General features: G+C 48.9%; 1 protein-coding gene across 1 annotated transcript in view; it reads left to right on the forward strand.

The window, feature by feature from the left end:
* The window catches only part of LOC144826026 (uncharacterized), a 658,919-nt gene that overhangs the window by 534,876 nt on the left and 99,047 nt on the right, over positions 1-24,996 (forward strand). Inside the window, exon 24 of the mRNA XM_078684302.1 lies at positions 3,313-3,472. Within this exon, the coding sequence (XP_078540428.1) occupies positions 3,313-3,472 (160 nt within the window). The remainder of the gene's footprint in view (positions 1-3,312; positions 3,473-24,996) is intronic.

Here is a 24,996-nt window from a genome sequence, read left to right on the forward strand (position 1 = left end):
GAAGCTGGCGCCTTGCTGTGGGGTGGCTGGTCGTTCCCCCCCCCCCCATCCCCCCTTTGTTTCCAACCCCCAGCGGTATCATGAACCGACAGACCGACAGATCTGCAAACGCTAGCGAAGATCGTCTTTGCCCCTGAGGCTGGGACTACAGAGCACATACTGAAGCGAAAGCTGAAAAAGGTATTTACTTTGCCCCACGCGTTTTTGCGGCAAAAGGTGCGCATTTTGCCCCACTCGTTTTTGTTTTACAAAAACCTCTGTTGCTCAAAATGGCGGGGGTCATAAACTGAGCACCTAATCCCCTCCTGTACCGCCTGAGCCCACGAGGCCCCTCAGCAGCTCCACTTAAGATAACAAAAAACTGAGATAAGACTCCCCATGGTATGCAAGATCCTGAGCCAGCCGGAATAGAATCTGAAACTGCTCTTCCCTGCTCTGAAAACAGTAACAACCAAAAGAGGACTAATGATCCCTTCACTTGGCGGCCATATTTAGACTTCCCTCTCTCATTGGCGGCCATCATGGACTAGTCTTTCTGATTACTCTTGACTATCGGTACCACAGACTCTACATAGCCCTGTACTTAAATCTTTATGCGATTAAGTGTTTGCCTTTTATTGCAGTATTATATTATTATATTACTATTGGTACTTTTACACTGCATGTAACTTACACCCATTTCCACTCTTCCTCACCGACAGTGCACTGATTGCTACCTCATATTCTACAGGTTGCTTATTAATGTCATATTTGTTTATTGCAGTCATCTGTTTGCACGTATATTGGCTCCAGTAATTCACTAGTATTTTATTCATATTTGTATACTGTCTATGTTGTAAGCTGCACCCATCTCACTTTTAGCCCTATTATTCAATGATCGCTACCTCATTCGGCTGTTTCAGTCTGGTAAGCTGCTTCCATCTCACTTCTATCACTATGATGCACTGATTATTACCTCATATATTTCGTTAGTATTGTAAGCTGCACCCAGCCACTTTCTACACCTGGATTACACCGTTGCTACCTCTTACATTATGATGTGTCAATTTGGCTCCACCTAACTGGTTGCTACCTCTCATATATTGTACATGGTGTAAGCTGATTGCTACCTCTCATATATTGTACATTGTGTAAGCTGCACCTACGCACTGTTTGTTCCTGGATTGCACCGATTGCTACCTCTTATATTTTTGGCTACTTTTGGCCACTCACTAGTGTCACTCCTGTGCCCTGTAACCTACGGCTGACAGTTTTATTGTCGTCTTTCCTCCCACACCCAACGTTACAGCCATCCTAACATGGATCTCATCGGTAAGCACACATATATAATCAACTACCCTTCCACTCTCACCAAAAAAGCCGCTAAACGCTTTAAACATAACTTCTTGAGGTCGCACCCTGAAACACCCTTTGCCGACACCTACTTCTCACCGGGCAATGGAGCCCTGAACATTGATATCATCTTCCACACCTCACGCAGAGCCCAATGGAGAAAAGCGTTCCTAACCCTACTCACCGTCTCCACCACCAGGAAAACCGCTCATGGCCTAACTCTCTCTATCACACCTTCCCAACTCTTCCTTGGCAGAACCACCATTACTATCTACAATAACGGGATTCTCCTAATTCAATCCACAGACAAGAACCTGGAACTACTAGACAACCTGTTCCCCAAGTTCAAAGAGCACCTTTCCAAGCTGCGGACCTCCACCCATGACTCCTCCAGCAGTATCAATCATGACGTCGCAGCCCCCACCCACAACGCTTCTAACATAGGTCAGCGTCGGATCCACACGCACCTCACCTCTACCCCCAGCACCCTAGTCAATAGCCCTACTGCTGTTACCACCCCACACTCCCCAAGCGCAGTCACAAATCTCTCCCCCTCATACACTAGCCGCCCCTCTAACACTACCCCTTTGACCCCCACTCATACCTCTCCCATCCCTCTCTCCCCTGACATAACAACTCCCACCCACAACACCTCCTACCTAGATCAGCACCAGAACGGCGCACACAATGACAAATCCCACCCTTTGTTCCCCCCCTCCCTCAGTCCCCACGTGAGTACTCTCCCCCCCATACATCCTCGATACACCCACATCCTCGATACCCCCACGCCCCCTTCCCCCCACGCTACACCCCCCACGAACGCTTCTGAACACACCACCGTCCGGAGTTCATCTCCCCCCCCCCCTTCCCTCCACCCCGCGGCAGATCCCTCTCCCTCCCCAGCTCCCTCCCCACTCTCACTCACGACACCCCCACCCTCCCAACAAGTCCCACAGAACATACCGCCTCCCTTACCTTAGCATCCCCCCTCTCTCCCCTCCCATTCTCAGCCCCCACTACCTTCCTGCCACCCCCATTGTCTTCAGCCTTCACTCACTCTTCAACTCACCGGCACCGTCTCCCACTGACGGCACTACCTATGCCTCCCACCCTCCCCCTACCTCACCCACACCCCTCGCCCACAAATCCGCCCACACATCGAATGCCATCCCACTCATTATCGCCGTAGAACCTTCCAACAACGCTAGCATATCCCCCCCCTCGATACCCTGCTCGCTTTCCAGCTCACTACTCAACCACTCACCAATGGCTCTCACCACCAACCCTATCTCCAATCCACCTCTTGATTTGACTTTATCCACCCTCCAACAAGTCAAAGAGGATCTCCTACAAGTCAAAAAAGATCTCCACGCAATCAAAGACCTTCTCTTCTCACAGCCCAGTCTACCTCCCACCATCCCACTACCCTACAAACGACGTACCCTCCCTACATACCCTCGCCTCCAACGACTTCTGCGCTGGCCGACTATCCCCGCTCGCAATAACTCCCACCGCCCCCGTCGTGTCCTCAACTCACTGTCGGACCGCGACCTATGCTCCCTCCTACGCTCTTATGGCCCAGGTCTGGTAAAACACATATTCAACACACACATCCCCATACCCACAATTCTCACAAATCCCATGAGGCTCCCAACCCAAAGCAACAGAGGTTCCGTCCCTAACAACCTCAGAAAAGTCCCCCTCTCCCCTCTCCTCCTACAGCTACTTTGTCGTTGTGGCTATTTTATGTTGATGTGTTTCCAGTTGTATATTTATACTGCTGGAAGATGTGTTTACCCAATGCTCTAGTTGATGCAGTTGCTAGCTGTTTATTTGAACATATGTACAAACCTTTAAAGCTCTACATGGTTGAGTGAAGTGTACTGTGCTCGTAGTAGGTAGCCAACCTAGCATGAAACCTACCTGGTTGGAGTCTTGTTCCTGTCTTTAGTGTTATAGTGTACCATTCTTTGCTTTTAGAGCTGAAAAGACCTCCCATTTAACTGAAATGCAAGCCCTAAGAGATCGCTGCCATCGTACCTTTGCTGAGAAGGAAAGCCAGATTGCAGAACTACAGAAGTTTCATCAAGAGATTATCTCAAAGGAGTCTGCATCATTAACCAATATTTATGCAATGAAGGTAAGATAAGAAGGCGGTTGTTACTAATGACCATTTCAATGTGAATGTACCAATGTCTCAACTTGGAAAAGGTAAAGAATGTACAAAATTGCAATTCTATTTTTTAAACGGCTAGAACGTTTTTAGGATTAAATTGAAGTCAAATTCTTTGAGACTGCCATACCTGGATAAAAAATTGCAAGCAAAACAAAAGGAGCAGCATTTTAGTGATGGTGTAAACTTGCCCAGATTTCAGATAACAAAAAGGCAAGTCTACCAAAGGTGGAAGAGGCAATAAGATTTGTGTGGTGACTTCTTTTATGAAAAAATAACTTGTCAGTCACAGTATGATGTTGATTTTTTTCATTTTTTTTTTAGTTCCTTGGCAAGGAAAGAGTTCATGATTAAGCAAATGAGCAGAGAGGAATCATGGGAAGGGTGAACACTAAAATTGCATCATCTTGCACCTAGACATTCTGACTAGGGCCTACTCCCCACACCTAACTCAACCAGCTACACCCAGTTGCCATCAGACAACCAAGGTATTTTTTAAAACCAGGCAAAAAATATAATTTTCACATAAGCACACAGGAATCTTCACCATTTGATATGACATCTAGCCGCAGATTCCTCACCTTTTGAATATTTCCTAGGTGTCTGGCTGGATACGGAAATCATTTGTAGTACCTCTGTACAGCGGAAGGTAGTGCTATGTGGCTACACACTGACACTGTTCTGCTACGGAAATGATGTGTGGGGCCTATAAAGGCTGATGTCAGTTCTTATCTGTCCATGCCGCTAAACTCTCAGACTGTTTTTATTCAGACATTTTTCCAAATTCCCAGCCGTGTGCAAGGAAAGTTGCCCCCTAAGATGTCGGTCGGGACTGGGGAACTGATCAGTGTGATCCGGGTATTCGAGTGAACTGATCAGTGGGATACGTGGATTCAAGTGATCAGCAGTGATTGCCCTCACATCTTGGTGAGTGTCATGCTTCATCACTGTGCTGCTCCTCGTTGTGCCAGCGCTGCAATGCCCAATGCACCCCTCCAGGGAGCTCCTAATCGGAAATCTTCTGAGTTTAGCCATAATGATGAGTGCAAGTGAGTATGCAAATGTAGGATAGTGTATTAAGTGGTTTACTACTTGCTGGGATACTGAGGACTACTTTAATAAGGTGATCCCATTAATAAGTATAAAAACAAAGGAGTTGTCGCAGGGGCCAGTGTGCCTTGACAATTTTAAGAAAAGATCACTTCATACTCCTTTGCTCACACTCAGGTGTAGGGTGGGCATCAACACCTGGTCATGAAGAAATACCTAAGATCTTGCTGGGCCAATAGGCATGAAACATGTTGACCTTAAGTCACTCATCAGACTCCCTTTAATTGTTGTCCCTACTGTCACGCATAATATCAGCGGACGGATGTCTATCAGGTTTGCAACCTATGTCCTCAAAGCACAGAGAAGAAGACTGTGAAGCTTGGCAGTCTTTCCAATCAAAAAAGATATTAAGGGACTGTCTGCTGCATTGCAGAGAAATGTAGAGCAGGAAGATCGAGGATACACTTGACTTCTTCGGGCAACAGGATGTAAAAGGACACAAGGAAGAAATTTATTTCTTGTAAAGCGCCCGAATCACCCTTAAAGGGGTATCTCTGCGCTATGGAGGAGCTGCAGTAGGCCAGAGAGAGAATAGATTTAGAACAGTGCAGTTTTGAGAAGCCTTCTCAATTGAAAATGATCAGTGCAGTTCCGAAGATAAATGAGGAGTTGATTCCAATAGAAGGGGGCTAGGTGAAAGAAAGCTGATTTTTTTGTAACTCAGTACAAGATGTAAAGATTTAACTCCTTAGCGTAAGGGCCTGGATGGCAGGTATTGATTGAGGTTTCCTGCAAAATAGCCAGGACCTTTACCGAAATCCTAGAAGCCTCTGCGGCTGAGGGAGAGGCCTTCTCCAGCCATGAATCTTCATCCGACTCAGAGATGGAAAAAAGTTTCCAGATTGAAGACATTTCTCTAGTCAGCGTACTGTGAGTCTCAGCACCCCAGTAAAATGTAGGGACATTCTGAACCGAGTGAATATACGGCATCTGGGCCTCCACTGCCAAAAAGCAGTGCCGTCCATCACCACCCCCTTTTGTACCGCAAAAAGCCATTAAAGGCATCAAACATCCAATATGGATGTCCCGCCCTCAGGCTTGACTCTGAAAATGAAGCCAAAATTACCAAACTCTACTTCGGCCTCACCAGCTTCTGTTCCGAGCCATTCAACTCCTCGGCTCCCAGCACCCCACAGCCTGACAAGTGCATTCCAGCAGGTGCTGAGCACAAAGGCAAAAGCTCCTCAGCACCAAAAGACAAAACTTGTTCACCACCGAAATAAAAAACCTCCTCAGCAGCAAAAGAAAGATCCACTTCCAAACCAAAGGAAACCCTAGTTTGGTTCCGAAACCTGTGATTTCCTACAGAACCAATCCTCCAGGTTATGCAGGAGCAGCACGATCCGTGGCAAAATACAATACATATCTAGCCTCAAACTGGTCGAATAATAGCAAAAGCTGGACAGCCCCAGCCTTAAACATCTCCGCGCCAACTTTATTTAGAAGAGGACATTGCTATGCCACTGCTTCCTAAAATGAAGGACATAGTTATCAGCCCTCCACCTCCTTCTTTACCTGCTTCTCCGTAACCACCTCTTTCTCCACCACCACCTTCACCTCCTCAGTCATATACTAGTGCAGGGGTTAATACACCAGAGGGGTATCCTCAATCTCCTATTGGAGATGATGGAGGGGATGATTCATGTGATGATGATGATATCCTCAGCAGTTTAGAGCATGCCTCTGTGCATGGGGAGGTTTTGAGTCACCCTATTGGTATTGGAGAGGGTTTCAAATAGGGAATCACCCATAATAGCGTTTTTTTGCAATGTGACCTGATGATAAGCCGCCACCAAAGCAATAAGGTCCTGGTAAGAAGTAGCGTGAACAGGAGATGATGGTATGGCTGGACCAAGATCAGGGTCAGTATCCCCTGGAGGATCAACAACATAATTTTCCCAGGGATCTGTAAGTTCCTTAACTTACACATTCCTGGGAAACATAATGTTGGAGGCATGTGGGCTGCTGAATTCATATCTGTGCATAGATCGCCGCCTAGTGTTGGGTCCGGATGATTGCACTTTGTTGTCTCGGCAGAGTCTTCGAAGTATCACGAGATAGGTAACTCCTCCCTTGGAGTACAGTGCGCATGGGCATCTTCTCCATCCTCAAATTGTTTTTTTCCGCCATTGGGTTCGGATGCTTACTCCAAAACTCCAACTTCGGAATCGAAAACAAAACTTTCTAAAGGCCAAAAGGCCTTCGGCTTCAACAGTATTGTTCTCGTTCAGTACCTCTCTACTCGATCCAGCTTTCCATCTCCCATCGGTCGTCGACGCGGGCCGTTGGGCCTTTTCGATGCCACGTGAGCTGACCGTCGATGGAAAGAAGCCCTTTTAAAAGGTGCCCACAATGCCACTCCAAGTTCCCCCATACTGACAAACACTCAGTATGCAACAAAGTGCCTTTCCCCAGACCATAGGGAAGAAACCTGCCCGGCCTGCGTCCAGTTTCGGTCGAAGAAAACCATATGGATCCGACGGGCCGCCAGGCAAGAAATGCAGCGACAGGCACCGGAACCGGACAACATCTTCGATAATGACCAGGAACAAATCGTGAGTACACAGCCCTGGACACCAATAAGCCCGTTACCGAAGGCTCCAGTCGAGGCATCGCCATAAGGCCTTAGCCAAGATCATAAAAAACTTTCGCCAGCTCCGCCATCCAGCTCGGTTCCGAAATCAAAACCGAAACCTTCAGAGACCCCCGGGCCCAGTAACATCGTCCCGAAGAAGGTTCCAGAGCCAAAAAAGGTCATCGACCCGAAGGGCGTCGAACAAAAGGCAGCCGTACAGCCAAAGAGCGTCGAGCCAAAAAAGACTGTCGACCACAAGAAGGCCGTTCAGCCAAAAAACGTCAACCCCAAAGAGGGAGTGGAAACAAACAGGGGCTCGCAACCTAAGGGCGCCGAACTGAAGAAGGTCGCCGACCCAAATAAGCCTACAGGTCCAAAATCCATCGACCCGTCAAAGGTCGCCGAAAAAAAGAGGACCGTACCGAACCCCGTAGCATGGCCGGAAAAACCTGCCGACCCGAAGATTAGTGCTCCGAAGACACCAGTCGATCCGAAGAAAAACGTCGACTCGGCAAAGGACACTCATCCCAAAAAGCCTACGGAGCACAAAAAATGTGTCGACCCGAAAGTTCCAGTCGATCCCGAATCACTTGTCGAACCCGAACAAGGGCCCGAGCCGAAAACCAAAAAAGCACCGAAAGTCGTCGAAAAAGAAAGTGTTACCAAACCAAAGAAGTCTAACACTCAACCTAGGACTGTAGAGGAAGAACTCTTCCACCCAGATCCAACAGACGACCAAGCTAAAATATACATCAATCCAGACACTGGTAAAGTTACCATCCTGCACCGAAAGAAGAGGCCTTTGGACTCTGGCTCACATTCCCCTATTCCATTAAAGAAAAAGGACTTTGGGACTTCTCCCTCTAGACCCTTCATTCCTTTTCAGCCTATCATGCCTACTACACCCTTTAATCCTTACATTCCTTCCTCTCCTTCTCAACATGGGGACAATGAGGGTAACACAGGGGATGAGCCACAACCTCAATATGATTTCCCACAAGATCCTCAACCACAAGAGGAACCATGGGAGGAGCCAACAGACCCTTACAACACCCACCCCATCCCTGATGTACCATCTTATACTACTTAGCCGTCACCTACAGATGACACCGTAGTCTTCAATCAGCTGATAGACAGGGCAGCACAATTCCACAATGTAGATATGCACAATGACCCTGCTGAGGAAGACTTCTTGTTTGACACCTTCCCCACTTCGGAAAAAAAAGATAGAACACTTCCCATGTTAAAAGGAGTTCTGAGACATGCACCTGACATATTTAAGGAAACAGCCAGGGCACGAGTAATCAACCCCAGAATAGAAAAGAAGTATAGGGCAGCTCCTACAGACCCTACTTACATGAGGGGACAGTTACCACTAGACTCACTGGTATTGGCTAATGCACGTAAACGGGCCAACTCCCAAACAACAGGAGAATCACCTCCCCCTGATAAAGAGTCAAAAATACTGGAGGCATCAGGAAAACGGGTAGCAGCACAAGCCTCCAATTCATGGAGAATTGCTAATACACAAACCCTACCTGCTCGTTACGACAGGGCGCATTATGATCAACTCGAAACCCTAATGCAACACCTGCCTGAGCCCTATAAAGCACAAGCTGTGACCTCATACATGAGGGTAAATTTATCACAAATGCCTCCATCAAATGCGCGCTTGACGCAGCAGACACCGCAGCTAGGTCAATTAACACTAGCGTCTTATTACGCAGACATGCATGGCTGCGTATTTCCGGCTTTAAGAATGAGGTGCAGCCCACCATTCTTAACCAACCTGTCAATCAAGATTTCCTATTTGGCCCTGCTGTGGACACCATTTTGGATAAAATTAAAAAGGACACAGAAACCGTAAAATCAATGGGGGCATTGCAATTTCAACAACACAGAGGCTCCTTTCGGCGCTCCTCAACAGGGCAACTACATGAGGAAATACCTCGCAAACATCTGCCTCATACAAAAGTAACACACAAGGTTCCTTCAACAAGAACACAAACAGAGGAGGTTATAGAGGCAACAGTAATAAGGGGAGAGGATGTGGAGGCAATAACAATAGAGCCTCCACTGCCACAAAACAGTGACTTTGTTACGCTGCCTCCAGACCACATAACATAAGTCGGAGGCAGACTCCAACAGTTCCTACCTGTCTAGCACGCAATTACCACGGACAGGTGGGTGAGAGAAATTATCCAGTTTGGTTATTGCCTAGAACTGACTTCTACACCACCAAACATACCTCCCAGACATCGTCCTATGTCCACTGAACACATCACCCTGCTACAACAAGAGGTGAAATGCATGCTGGAAAAGGGGGCCATAGAGCCAGTCCCTTTCCACCAGCAAGGGACAGGAGTATACTCCCTATACTTCCTAATCCCCAAGAAAGACGGCTCCTTCAGACCAATATTGGACCTCAGACCCCTAAATCAATATATACTATCGGAACACTTCCATATGATCACATTACAGCAACTTCTCCAGTTGCTCCAACAAGGAGATTTCCTAGCAACACTGGATCTCAAGGATGCCTATTTTCACTTACCCATCCATCCAGCCCACAGAAAATACCTTGGGTTCACAATAGAAGGTCAACACTACCAATTCAAGGTTTTGCCCTTCGGGGTTACCACGGCTCCAAGAGTGTTTACAAAATGCTTAGCGACAGTGGCTGCACACCTCAGGATGCAACACATCCATGTGTACCGCTATCTGGACGACAGGCTAATACAAGCGAAATCGTACCAACAGTGCGCAGCACACACATCTCAAACACTTCAATTGCTACACAGTCTAGGGTTTTCTATCAACTACCCAAAATCGCATCTGCAACCATCCCACACACAGCAGTACCTGGGAGCCACTATAAATACCTCAGTGGCAAAAGCATATCGAAACTCAGCACGGATAGCCAGCATGCAGATACTCATTCGCAAATTCCTGCCACAACACTCTCTGCTAGCTCGAATATTTATGCAGCTCATAGGCATGATGGCCTCCTGCATATTCATTCTCCCCCATGCCAGACTCCAGATGCGCCCATTACAAGAATGCCTAGCACGGCAATGGAACCAGGCTCGAGGACAACTAAAAGACCTAGTGTTGGTAGACAGTCACGCTCACAACTCTCTGCAGCGGTGGAACCCACAAAACCTTTCCAAGAGGCGACTGTTCCAAGAGCCGGTTCCACAACTAGTACTAACAGCGGACGCATCACTGACAGGCTGGGGAGCCCATCTCCTTCAATACACAACCAAACAGAAAACGCTACACATCAACCAACTAGAATTGCTAGCAATATTCCTAGCCCTCAAAGCATTTCAGAAATACCTGTACAGCAAGACGGTGTTGATCTGGACGGAAAACATGACCCCAATGTGCTATATCCAGAAACAGGGAGGAACGCACTCTCCACAGCTGTCCCATCTGCCACAAAGCATATGGAAGTGGGCCATTCCAAAAAACATTTTTCTCCTAGCAGAATACCTTCCAGGCAAGGACAATCAGATTGCCGGCCTGCTCAGCAGGCACAGCCAACAACTACACGAATGGGAGATTCACCCCCAAGTTCTCCAGCCATTCTTCAAAGAGTGGGGTCACCCAGTGATAGACCTGTTTGCCACAAAAGAAAACTCAAAATGCCAGTACTTTGCCGCCAGGTTCCCACATCCGTTGTCACAGGGCAATGCGAAATGGATGAACTGGTCAGGCAGATTTGCGTACGCTTTTCCCCCAGCACCACTGATCCCGCTGGTGGCACACAAACTGCGACAATACTCACTCACACTAATCCTGGTTGCTCCCACATGGGCGAGACAACAGTGGTACACAACGTTCCTAGAACTTTCAGTGGTTCCTCATCAAAGACTGTGCCTTGCTCCACATCTTCTAACTCAGAACCATGGAGAAATAAGACACCCAGATCCCAATCAGATGAACCTAGCGATCTGGCTCCTGAGGCCTTAGAGTTCGGATACCTTAACTTGCCCCCAGACTGCATGAACATCATTAGGGAGGCAAGACGACCAACCGCACGAGCGTGCTATGCGGCTAAATGGAAAACATTCGTTATTTATTGCAACAATAACCAAATCAACCCATTAGACGCTTCCATACAGAACATTATATGTTACCTGCTGCATCTACAAAGATGTAACTAAGCATACTCTTTTATACGACTACACCTCGCTGCCATAGCAGCATACCTTCAAAACAGGCAACACCTTTCACTGTTTAGAGTACCAGCAATCAAAGCCTTCATGGAGGGTTTGAAAAGGGTGATCCCTCCACGACACCCCCCCTTCCCCAGTCTGGAATCTAAATATAGTACTTACCAGACTTATGGGCCCTCCTTTCGAACCTCTACACTCATGCGAACTACAATTCTTAACGTGGAAGGTTGCATTCTTGGTTGCCATTAACACACTCAGAAGAGTGAGCGAATTACAAGCATTAACAATCCAAGAACCATTCGGGCAAGTACATGCCAACAGGGTGGTTCTTAGAACCAACCCTAAGTTTATGCCTAAGGTTGTATCCAACTTCCATATCAACCAATCTATAGAACTGCCAGTATTCTTTCAAAATCCACAGTCAGTAGCTGAAAGAGCCCTACACACACTGGATGTGAAAAGAGCCCTACTTTATTACATAGACAGAACTAAATCATTTAGGAAGACAAAACAACTATTTGTTGCTTTTGCACCACAACACAAAGGAAATCCTATTTCAAAGTGTGGAATGGCCAGATGGATAGTTAAATGCATTCAATATGCTATCAAAAGGCAAAACGCACTTTAACCGTCCCCCCAAGAGCACACTCTACAAGGAAAATGGGGGCATCCATGGCTTTCCTAGGAAATATTACTCTTGCAGACATTTGTAAGGCAGCCACATGGACCACCATACACACTTTCACAAAACACTACTGTGTAGACGTGCAAGCAAAACAGCAAGCTGCTGTAGGCCAAGCTGTCCTCAAAACTCTTTTTCAAACTGCTGCAGCTGGCACAGGTAGCCACCGCTAGAGGAGATACTGCTATACAGTCTATGCACAGATATGAATTCAGCAACCCACATGCCTCGAACGGAATATGCTACTTACCAGTATGCATCTGTTCTTGGCATGTAGGGCTGCTGACATTCATATCGCCCGCCCTCCTCCCCGGTGCCTGTCGCAGCTGCAGCATTATCTTTGGCATGGCCATCTCTTACTTTCCTATCTCCATCTCTGCCACAATGGCGAAAAACAATCTGAGGATGGAGAAGATGCCCATGCGCACTGTAGTCCAAGGGAAGAGTCACCTATCTCTTGATACTTCGAAGACTCTTCCAAGACAAAGTGCAATCATCCGGACCCAACACTAGGCCGCGATCTATGCACAGATATGAATGTCAGCAGCCCTACATATGCAGATGCAGACTGGTAAGTAGCATATTCCTTTCCCAGGGATCTGTAAGTTCCTTAACTTACACATCCCTGGGACAATTATATTGTTGATCCTCCAGGGGATATTGACCCTGATCTTTGTCCAGCCATACCATCACCTCCTGCTCACGCTACTTCTTACCAGGTCCTTATTCCTTTGGTGGCGGCTTATCATCAGGTCACATTACATAAAAACGCTATTGAGGGTGATTCCCTATTTGAAACCCTCTCCAATACCAATAGGGTGACTCAAAACCTCCCCGTGCAAAAAGGCAGGATCCGAACTGCTGAGGATATCATCATCATCATCATCATCCCAGTACTTTTTTACGTTTTTACAAATAAAGTCATAAAAGACATGTAATATCATAAAAGTTTACACGCAGATTGTCATAGCCAGAGTCATTCATGTTTTAACACTCCTGATAAAAAACGTACAAGACAAAAGCAGATAAATAGAGAGTTTACAAGCTGTAAAAACAATAAGTCGGGCCTGACTTGAAGAAAATTAATTGGCTTTAGAATTGGAAGTAGAAACTTATGCCGTTAATTATTAAATCTGGAAGAAACACGTAGTGATATATTCCTTACCTTCGAATTACCCCCAGGCGTCAGACTGGATTCAGAAAGTTTTCGTCAGCAGTACCCCTGCGCGTCGGAAGGTGGCGTTGTGCGGCTCAGCGCCATGGTCACCGAGATGGCATCACTGCAGCCACCCTCGCGCGCTGTCAGTTCTTTCTTTTTTCGCGCCAGCAAGCGCAGTTCCGGAGAGAGCGGTACCCCCCAGTGACTTTTGGACGGAGTTTTTCAAGGCCTTTTATCTCTGTTTCTCGAGTCGATCACCCTTGGTGCCTTAGGGATGGCTGGCTACAAGTCCTGCGAGACTGTCATCGCATGATGTCGGTGGTGGACCCACACCGCGTGTGTCTCGACTGCCTGGGGCGCAACCACGACCTCAAGTCGTACCTCGACTGGTATACAACCTTTACAACGCAACTTTTACCACGACCTACCATTACCACGCATTTTTTACAACGCAGGATCCATTACAACGCATACCATTACCACGCATGTATTTACAACGCAGGTACTTTTACAACGCATACCATTACAACGTAAGTATTGGTAAGTATATTATTTTATTAAAAATATTATTTGGGTTTTTGGGTGAAGGGGTATTTTTAAGGTTCAGGGTCAGTTTTCAGTTTTTTGGGTAAAGGGGTATTTTTAGGGTTCAGGGTCAGTTTTCAGTTTTTGGATAAAGGGGTATTTTTAGGGTTCAGGGTCAGTTTTCAGTTTTTGGGTAAAGGGGTATTTTTAGGGTTTAGGGTCAGTTTTCAGTTTTTGGGTAAAGGGGTTATTTTTAGGGTTTAGGGTCAGTTTTCAGTTTTTGGGTAAAAGGGTATTTTTAGGGTTCAGGGTCAGTTTTCAGTTTTTTGGGTAAAGGGGTATTTTTAGGGTTCAGGGTCAGTTTTCAGTTTTTGGGTAAAGGGGTATTTTTAGGGTTCAGGGTCAGTTTTCAGTTTTTGGGTAAAGTGGTTATTTTTAGGGTTTAGGGTCAGTTTTCAGTTTTTGGGTAAAAGGGTATTTTTAGGGTTCAGGGTCAGTTTTCAGTTTTTTGGGTAAAGGGGTATTTTTAGGGTTCAGGGTCAGTTTTCAGTTTTTGGGTAAAGGGGTATTTTTAGGGTTCAGGGTCAGTTTTCAGTTTTTGGGTAAAGGGGTATTTTTAGGGTTCAGGGTCAGTTTTCAGTTTTTTGGGTAAAGGGGTATTTTTAGGGTTCAGGGTCAGTTTTCAGTTTTTGGGTAAAGGGGTATTTTTAGGGTTCAGGGTCAGTTTTCAGTTTTTGGGTAAAGGGGTATTTTTAGGGTTCAGGGTCAGTTTTCAGTTTTTGGGTAAAGGGGTATTTTTAGGGTTCAGGGTCAGTTTTGGGTTTTTGGGTAAAGGGGTATTTTTAGGGTTTAGGGACAGTTTTGGGTTTTTGGGTAAAGGGGTATTTTTAGGGTTTAGGGTCAGTTTTGGGTTTTGGGTAAAGGGGTGTTTTTAGGGTTCAGGGTCAGTTTTGGGTTTTTGGGTAAAAGGGTACAGGGTAAAAATTAAATATAATTACATTTAAATTACATTAAATTAAATTGATTAAATTAAATTAAATTAATTAAATTAAATTAAATTAAATTACATTATATTAATATTTAATTATATTAATATTAAATTAAATTAATTAATTAAATTAAATTACATTATATTAATTTTAATTAAATTAAAAAAAATATTATATACTTACCAATACTTACGTTGTAATTGTATGCGTGGTAAAGGTATATGCGTTGTAAATACATGCGTGGTAATGGTACTTCGTTGTAATGGATTCTGCGTTGTAAAAATTGCGTGGTAATGGTAGGCGTGGTAAAAGTATGCGTTGTAACGTCCTACATCCGCCTCGACTGCCGGGCCAAGGGGCCGAAGACTTTGAGGGAGCGGTCCCGGAAGTTGCTAGTAGTCCAGCATTCAGCTCCGCACGTTTCAAGGTTCCAGTCCCGTGGGAGGTCAAGGGACCGGTCGCGGAGCCACCGCCATCGTTCATCGGGATCGAAGTCTTTGCACTTGGGGTCAGGAAGGCAAAGCATCACAAGAAGTCATAGAAGCTCCATCGCTCCCCGACTTTCCGTCGCGCGACGTGGCTGAGGGTGCGGGTGGTGCCGCTCCAGCGGAACCTACGCAGTGGCCTTCGGCCTACCCGCCCTTCCCTGGTCCGTCGGCGACTCTGGTCCAGCTGCAGGAATTTCTGTCAGCCATGGCCCGCCTCTTTGGGCCGGCGAGCCCTGCCTGCACACCTTCGGTCCCGACTGGGGGCCCTCGCTCTTCACTGTCGCCCACTCCGGCATCGCTGTCTGCACCATCCCCGGTGCCGCAAGGCCCCCCAAGGATCCAGGCCTGGATCCCGTTGGATGCCGGTTGACCTTGTGACACCTCCACCTACGTAGACCACACCGGCACCAGCTCCGACATCGCCCGTGGCCCCTGACGACGTCGTCCCCGGTTTCAGCCCTGATGTGGATATGGCGCTGGAACGGCGACGCTGATTCCGACGCCGATGGGGCCTTTCTACCCCTATGTCCAGCCTCATTATTTTCGGCCTGTTCATCAGCCTTCGGAGGAAGGGGAGGACTGGGAGGGGTCTGAGGACCCTCTCACAGCACAGTGTGAGTTTGACATGGACTGGGCAGAGGAACTGGGGGTTGCCAGTGGTCTTGATACCTCTCCTGACCTTGCATTGCTTACTCCTCCTACCGTGGCTACGCAGGAGGGTGCAAGTTGCGTAATGGTTTTGCGCAGGGCGGCCGAGGCTCTCCACCTCGAACTCCCTACAGTGGCCGTCAGGACTAACCTCTTGACAGAAGCGCTTCAGCCGACAGCTACCTCTACGGAGCCACTGCTGCCCTTTAATGATGCACTTTGAGACGTACTTTTGGGCACCTGGTCCAGGCCCAACACAGGGGCTCCTGTAGATTGAAACGTGGCCTGACGCCCCGGGCGACCCCATTTTCCTTTCCCAACACCCCACCTCTGAGAACTTGGTTGTCCAAGCCTCTGCGTCCCCATGTGCTTTCCCTTCTTCACCCCCAGATAGGGAATCCAAGAAACTGGAACAGTACGGTAAGAAGATTTTTCTTCCGCCAGTTCAGGGCTGCGGTCTGTGAACACTGCATGCTTCTTTGGGCCATTATTCCCACACTGTGTGGGATACGGAGGCGCAAGTGCTGCCTCAGTGTCTGTGGATGTCTAGAACACCCTGATGGACATGCCCTTGATGTGGCAATAAAGCAGACAGTGCGTTGGGGCGCTTTAAGGACTTGCGAGCTGCGGCCAAGTCCTAGGGTCTTTCCGCCACGCGCCCTCCACCGCCTTCTGCTTTCCGCTCCTTACGTGGCCACGAAGGGGTGCCCAACACGTGCGCTTTAGAGCCAGAAGCCTGAGCAGCAACAATCTCAGCACGGCCGTGGACGTCGAACCCGCCGAGACGGGTCAGGGGGCCAGCGGGAAGTCAGTCCACCTCCACCCGGCCACCACTGTCTCCAAACCTTCCTAGTCCGGTCTTTCAGGCCCATCAAACACCAGTGGGCGGCAGGATTCACCATCACCTCCCCCACGGGCGCACCATTACTTCGGACAGGTAGGTTTTACAAATAGTTAATAGTTACATAATCACAACCACAGCGGGATCCATATGAATACGAAAAACAACTGTAATTAGAAGGGATAATACTGAGGATATATTTGAAGACCCTGTTAGAGCACGTATCATTACACCTACAAAAATTAAAAATATAAAAGCAGAACCATCTAACCCTATTTATATTAAAGGGCAGCTTCCTCCAGACTCTTTAGTTGTTTCCAATGCATGCAAAAGAGCCAAGTCACAAACCACAGCTGATGCCCCTCCGCATGACAAAGAGTCATGTAGACAAAATGGTTGCTGCGCAAGCTTCCAATCATTGGTCATCGCTAAAAGTCAGGCTTTATAGCGAGGTACGATAGAGCACATTATCCTCCATCTCCCTGGGAGTAATGCAATTTGCAATGTAATCTGTCTCGCCTTTGGGACTTTATACGTATATAGCTATGCAGCACATTAGGCTAGGTGCTGAAACATCTACTGTTCTTTAACATGTAGGGAAAGTAAGCACCAAACTGCGTGACACACCAGGTATGGGAACACATATAGAGAAATATTGCCTTTCAGCAAAAAATGGTATAGTCCAAAGCTCTATTTCTAATATAAAACCAGTGAAAATACAAGATTTGAAAAAAATATTTGTCTACGGGTGCTCGTGGAAGACAATTTCTACGGATTGGAATCTAGAGAATACTAAAATGATTCCTGCATTTTACTGGCCTATTCTGGTTGTTTTCTTTCAAAGTTAAATAGAGGCAGTTACCAGAATTTGTTTCTGGGATTTTACTGACTTCTACTGGTCGTTTTCTATCAATACAGCTAAATAGAGGCAGTTGAACAGAAAAAAGTCCCTAAGCGGAAGCAGACAAATCCTAGCACTGATCTCCAGAGCCCACAAAGTACATACACATATAAGTATATACTAAAGTATATACAAGAGGTCTTGAATGCTCGACCTAAAAAACACCCAGCTTTCTACCTTACAGTGAAAGCGTAACGATTAATGCAGAGCAGCCTCAACAGACACCTGCAAAATATAAAAACAAAATCAAACTTACACACCTGTAACCCTGTACATTCACTTTACAGAAAAGTCCTGCAAAAGAAAAATCTCAGACTATTCTACATTAAAGTAAACCTGCGGCTCCCACAGTCCAACCCCAGGCCATAAATGAAATGTTAAAAAGGTTCAGCTTCTGCAAGGACCCCAGGTACCTTCTTGCCTAGCTCTGACCCTTGCAAACCTTCTTCTAGGGTGGTACTGTTCTCTGGTGCCGACCCTTGCAGGCATCTTACAGAGTAGTGGGGCACTGTTCTCCAGCGCCAACACTTGCAGGCATCCTTCTCAGCAGTGGGGTGCTGTTCTCTGGCACCGAGCCTTGCAGGCATCCTTCACAGCAGTGGGGCGCTATTCTCTAGCACCGACCCTTGCAGGCATCCTTCTCAGTAGTGGGGCGCTGTTCTCCGGCACCAACCCTTGCGGGCATCCTTCTCAGCAGCGGGGCGCTATTCTCCAGCACCAGCCATTGCAGGCATTCTTCCGAGCAGTGGGGCAGTGTTCTCCGATGCCAACCCTTGCAGGCAACCTTCCGAGCAGTGAGGCAACGTTCTCCAGCATCGACCCTTGCAAGCATCCTTCCTAGAAGTGGGGCACTGTTCTCCAGGGCTGACCATCGCAGGCATCCTCCAGCGAAGTGGGGCACTGTTCTCCAGGGATAACCGTTGCAGGCATCCGTCCTAATAGTGTGACAATGTTCATGAACATTGTCTCTCTATGATCGTGAGAAGTCCCCAACTCGCTGAGACACTCCTCCAAAAATAATCACTTGGCTCAGCAGAAACCAACTACTCTCACCCCAGTTCACAAAGATCTTTATAAATAAAGTAAAAGTCTGTTTCCTAAACCAAACTGAGCCTAGGACATAGTGGATATAAGCGAGAGAAAAGCTTATGCCGAGAACACAGTAAATAAAACAAACTGTGTAGGTGAGCTATTAGAGATAGGATATCACAGCTCCTGCAGCACGATCATGCTGCAAGATATCTCCCCTGCCTTACGCACACTGGACCACAACACTGTCCACCGACAGGCAGCACGTGGGTGTAGTCTGAGTCCACTCACTTAAGTGGCTACTCTTTTTATATGAATTTTTATTAGTTTCAAACAAAACTATACCTCATTGATGAACACATCCATTTGTCTTCCAACCCTTCTCTTATCTTTTGAAAACCAGGTAGAAGAACCTACTCACTCCAGTCTCTGGAGAAGTGTGGCTCAGGGGTTAGAGGCAGCAGACCTGGAAGCTGAGATCGGTCCTGGACCAGGGTTCAATTCCCCGCCTCGGCGGGTCTTGGGCTAAAAATTCCACGGATAATTCTCGCCCCGGTGCCTCCTCGACTCACGGGTTCACACTCTGCGACTCTGGGCAATAGCTTGCTTAATCTCCACAACGGCCCCTCGCGGCGGGATGCCTGACTTTCACCTTGTGGATACCCTGCTATCTCACAGGGGAATATCAGGACGGGTTCCCTAAGCAAGCGCTGGGACACCCACTGCGGGTAGCTGTGCGCTATATAAGCTCAACTACATCTCTTCCATCATTCTCTGTGCCACAAGGATTACATTTACAACGAGCGATTCATGTTGGTCTCCTTGGTGGAGATGTTCTTGTAGTGTAGCTGAATCCAATCAGGTTGTAGCAGGACCCCACGGGGTGTGGTCTATCACCCCTTCACGTCAGTGTGAGTTGAATACACCTGGCCCATGAGCCTGTTGCGTGTAGTTCGCTATGAGTGAAGGACTGGGTCTGTGTGTCTAGTAACTGTAAGTATTCCTCCCATGGTTTCCAAATTGTTTCTACTTCACTGGTTTCAACAGGCCCTGTCCAAGTGCAAGCGCAGTAAGACGTGGAAACGTGCCTCCTCCATGGTGGAACTGTCACATGGATATTCACACTTGCCTCTCCACACTCGACATCTCCTTTCAACATATAGACTTAAATAGCAATGGGCCACCTCCACTTTCATCCTCTGCTCTTCAACTCTCTTCACCCATGACAACTGTCAAAGTACCTACTTGTCAGAGGTCAAAATGACGCTCACCTCTTTCCAAGGATTAGGAGGCAATCCAGTCTGGGAGGGAGCAACAGTGTCAACTACATGGGTTCAAAATGAAGAAACTAACCCTGGCCCATCTATTTCCCCCTCCATGGTCTTTGACAAGGCGGTACCCATGGAAATCAAAGTACTTGGGAGTCTTGTGGTATGCTCTCCTCAGCCTGGAACCCCGGGTAGGGAGGTCCTTCCTAAATGAAGGTATGTCCTCTTTGTGGCATCCCCAGTTACCTCACCTCCTGAACATGCTAAAGCCCTCTTAGCTGACCTGCCAATTTACCAACTCAGAGGGCAACCCAAAGTCCAGAATGAAGCCAGACAACTTAGCCTAGGTCTACACAAACGGCAGCCAAGATGGTCTCACGTCAGAAGTTCAAACTTAACACCTACCTCCCCTGCCCCCTCCCCCGCACCCCTGAGTAACTTCAAGGCACTCAGCCTCACCAGCACACAGCTGGAAGAATACGCCCCCTCCTCCAGGAAAAGTCCAAAGACCACTAACCCGTGTCCTCTGAACAGGTTTGGCTATCAGTGATGCACAGGTTACTTCGCAGCAGGAGCTGGGCCCACACAACACGCAGACTTAAAAATGAGAAGATTTGCAAGTAAGCTTCACCAGAAGGGGTGGGGAGGGGCAGTCTACATCACCTCTGATCCCTGACACTGGAAGGTACTAACCTTGACATATTTAATGCCAAAGACCCATTTCAATTCAGGGAACAACTAGAAACCCGCCTCTTCTGTTTCCGGCAACTCCACACTTTGTAGTCCCCTTCGTGGTCCCAAACCGTAAATGACGTGTTTTATCCTGCCGTTCAGAGGCCCAGCCAATCAAGGGCACACACACCAAGTCAACCTAGGTAACTTTGCTAGTCCAGCATGATGGAAGTACCATGACAATCAGTGCGACTAATGTAGCACCTAGAATTCCCAGTGTATTAGGCGCTGTACAATCATAGTTAGTAATAGTTAGTGGTGACCTCCTACAAAGTGAGGTCACCTCAGCCTCGACGTCACACTTTTCACCACTGAAGTTAAGCTGCGTTGGTTTTGCTAGAAGCACTTTCTGCGGTACATCAGTTAAGTGAGTGAGGCACATTCCCCTGAAGACTAGTTTATGTACATTTAAAAATGTAACAAACGACCTGGAAACCAGCTGAGGTTGTCTTCTGCCAGACTTAAAAATATAAGCAAGAACCACTTTATAACAATCTCATTGTTTTTTCCCCAAAAGTAACCTATGTGCGCAGTACATGCCTCCGGCACACATTATAACGTCACTAGCCATTCCAAAACACCTCACAGCCACCGTGTCATGTTACACTCTCCCATTCATCCTTGCTCAATCGTGCAGTAAACTTACATCCAGAATGATTTCAGAACCAATTTATGCCCTCTGATGCACTACAGTGGGGTGATTAAGACACATTGGTCAGCAGTAAACACCACAATTAGTTACTGTTGCATCTGCTCCTTAGTTTATAATAAAACGTGTGTTCTTTATTTAGACCTTCTATCCAAAGCGCTCTGAACATTTAGCTCGTATTTATTAACACCGAATCTAACTGGGGTTCCATTCCGTGGATCGTGAAGGATGATAGGCTGGGTGGGCCCTCCTGGTATATCTGTAGGTCACACATAGAAGTAACCAGTGACTGATATTAGGCTTATTAGCTGACTCTATCTCACTAAGAAGGTAATGTTGTAATAATCCAAGTCTGCGTTTTCTTTATCTGAAAGAAACAGGTTAGTGTTAGATTCCTTACCTTAGAATATCCCCAGGCGTTAGGCTGGATCCGGAAAGTTTTGCATAGCAGTACCCCTGCGCGTCGGTAGGCGTCGTCTGCGGCTCCGCGTCCGGCGTCGGCATCGTGGTCGCAGAGATGACGTCGTCGGAGTACTTAGACGTCGCCCTCGTGCGCTGACGTCAGTTCTTCTTTTTTCCGCGCCAGCAAGCGCAGATCCAGGAAGGGCAGTACTCCTAGTCAATTTTTGACTAAACTTTTTGATCTCTTTTGGATCTTCTCGAGTCCATACCTCGACTCTCGGTGCCGAAAGGGATGCCCGGGTTCAAACCCTGCGACGATTGTAACCGCTTGATGTCGGTTACTGACCCCCACCTTCGGTGCCTTTACTGTCTCGGGGCCGACCACGATGACAAGTCGTGCCTGACTGCCGGGCCTTGACGTCGAAAGCTAGGCGGTCCTGTAAGCTCCGGCAATCGGCCCGCGTGGCTCGAGGTCCCGGTCTAGGGGGAGGTCGAGGTCACAGGGTAACAGTCCTCACAGCTCAGCGAGTCGACACCACTCGTCGAGCTCCAAGTCCTCAGGTTAGTCGAGGCACAAGTAGTCGTAAAAGCGACATCGCTCTTCTGACTCCCCCCGACGCTCGCACGACGTGGCCGGGAGTTCGGGCGATACCGCAAGCGCCGCGTCCAGCTCCACACCCGCCGGTCCCTGGGCTACTCGCGATGCCGAAGTAGATCACCGCCTTCCTCACGGCCATGAGGTCGTGCTTCCCCCTGTCGGAACCCGCCGAGGCGCCTTCGCGCCCCGCGGGTCTGTCTGGGAGCCCAAGCGGGCCAGGGGCTCCAGCTCCTGCTCCATCGGGTGCTTTAGCCCCGGCGCCGTCGATGACTCCGGTCCCGACGCCGCAGGGCTCCTCAGGAGCCAGGCCTGGATCCGTGACGACGGTTGACCTTACGCCCCCTCCGCCGGCACCATCACCAAGGGTGTCGTCCCCGATCCTCACCCCGGTCCGGATCCAGTGTCGGACCGGCGCCGCCTGGCGCCGTCTTCAATGCCGATCGGTGACCCCTTCACCGACGACACTGCTCCATCATTTATTCCTGACTATCAGGAGATGGATGACGAGGGGGATGGGGAGGGGTCTGAGGACCCTCTAGCACTGCTGTGCCCGTTGAGCCAGGATTGGGCAGACTAGCTGGGGGAGGCCAGTGGTCTGGACACTTCGCCCGACACTGGAATGTCTCCCCTTCTACCGTGGCTACGGAGGAGGGGGCTGCTAACAGCGTGGTATTGACTAGGGCAGCCAAGACCACGGCTCTTGAGCTTCCAGTTGCGGCCGTGAGGACTAACCTCCTCACTGCGGTGCTCAAACCGCAGGCAAGCTCCTCGAAGCCTCTCCTGCCGTTTAACGAAGCCCTCACTAACATTCTGATGGGCACCTGGTCCAAGCCCTCTACAGGCCTGCCTGTAGATCGGAACGTGGCCCGACGCCACAGCCCGGCTCCGGGCGACCCCAGCTTCCTGTCCGTTCACCCCACCCCTGAGAGCCTAGTGTTCCAGGCCTCTACCTCCCAGAACGCATTCCTGACCGCTCCTCCGGATCGGGAATCCAAAAGGTACGATCAGTTCGGGAAGAAACTGTTCTCCTCACTGAGTTTAGGGTTGCGGTCTGTCAACACCGCCTGCCTTTTGGGCCGTTACTCCCACTCTCTGGGATACGGTTGCGGAAGTGCTGCCGCAGTGCCCGGCGGAGGTCCAGGCAAAGCTTACTCCGGCCCTAGCAGACGGACGGGATGCAGCACGCTATTCCATTCGGTGTGGACTGGATACCATGGACTCGCTAGGCAGGGCGACTGCACCAACTGTGGCGGTTCGGGAGGAGGAGCCTAGCCGGGAACCGAGATGGCCGCCTAGGCACTCGGCTCCGCCGACTTCGCTTCTGTGTGCACTGATCCTGCATCTTATCCTGTCCCGAGCCGCATTCTTGTTGAGGGGAAGTGAGGCGGTCCTCGGTGCTGTGCTCCCGGCCTCTCCATCGGCCGTAGATCCGGAGATATGCTCTCGCCTTCTGTCCGGCCCTCCATGGCTGCTGATCCGGGGTCTTGCGTGCGCAGAACGGCCGGCCCCCGCTATCCTGGTGGTTATCGTCTGTGACGGGGCAGAGCTGGCCGTCCGAAATGATCTACCCGACACGTTTGCCTCTTACTGCGCTCTCCGGTCCACTTTGAGGGTTCCGGGCCGGTGGCGCTTTGAGGAATCCGGGGGGGTAGACTCCCTTTGGGACTTCTCGTCACTTTATGACTCGGCCGTTCCCCGCATCTCTCCCGGGGTACGTCTGAGCGCCATTTTGTACACCAGGAGGTCGGTGATTTGAAACTTGTGCGCACTGGTGCGTGACTGTGACTTTCCCACCGCTGACACTGCCCTCGTCTCCTTTTCTGCTCGCATCTTGCATTTTCCCACCTTTGCATTGATGACTTATTTGGGCTCTGGTGAGGCGCGAGAGGGTGCCCGATTTGGTGTGTGGGTCAGCGACGCCCAGACTAACATGGCGGAGCCTGCTGTGGAACCTATGGAGGGGGTGAGCGCCCTGGACCGTGCTCCTGAGACATCGCTTGGGGTCCGGGATGTTCTGATTGCCCTCGGTACCCTTCGTGGTGTCATGATCCGCAGTGCTCGCGCTCTGAGGCGCAAATTGGAGGCCATTACTCCCGCGTCCGGACGCACTTTGCTGGACTGTCCGTGCGCTCGGGCCGTTATGCCATACCCTGGACTGGAGCGGTCTGCCGATTTCTTCCTGGTGGATGTGGCGGCTTTCAAGGGCCAGTCTACCGCGACGACCACGGACCTATCTGATCTCGCTTGGTACTTGGGACTGGTGCGGTTTGTGAAACTTTCATTTGTCGCCCTTCACGATACACTGTCGCTGACGGCGGACGTCGGACAACGACCCACTGGCCTCTCTTTGTCGTCTACTATCCTCATCATGCTGGCTGGTTGGATGTACTTGACTGGTGCGCTCGAGCGCACGGGACAGGGCTGAATCTGCCTTACGGATTGATGGTGTTGGTTTACCTGGTGACTAAGATGGACGCGCTCTGTTTTGCCTGCTAATGCTCTCGCTTCTGTGTTTCCTCTGTGATCCTGGGCTCTGGGGATGGATGATCGGGTGCTGTCCTATTGATTTTGTCTCCTCCTCCGCTCTCTCTTTTTCCCCTTTTTTATATTAACTTTTCTTCTATATTTCGGGTTTAGGTACTGGGCGACAGGCACGCTGCTAAAGGGGGGTAGGCCATAGCCATCTACAGTTGTGCAGGGTGGGGGGTTGGGGG

The sequence above is a fragment of the Lissotriton helveticus genome, chromosome 3_2 (assembly GCF_964261635.1).
Source record: "Lissotriton helveticus chromosome 3_2, aLisHel1.1, whole genome shotgun sequence".
Lineage (NCBI taxonomy): Eukaryota > Metazoa > Chordata > Amphibia > Caudata > Salamandridae > Lissotriton > Lissotriton helveticus.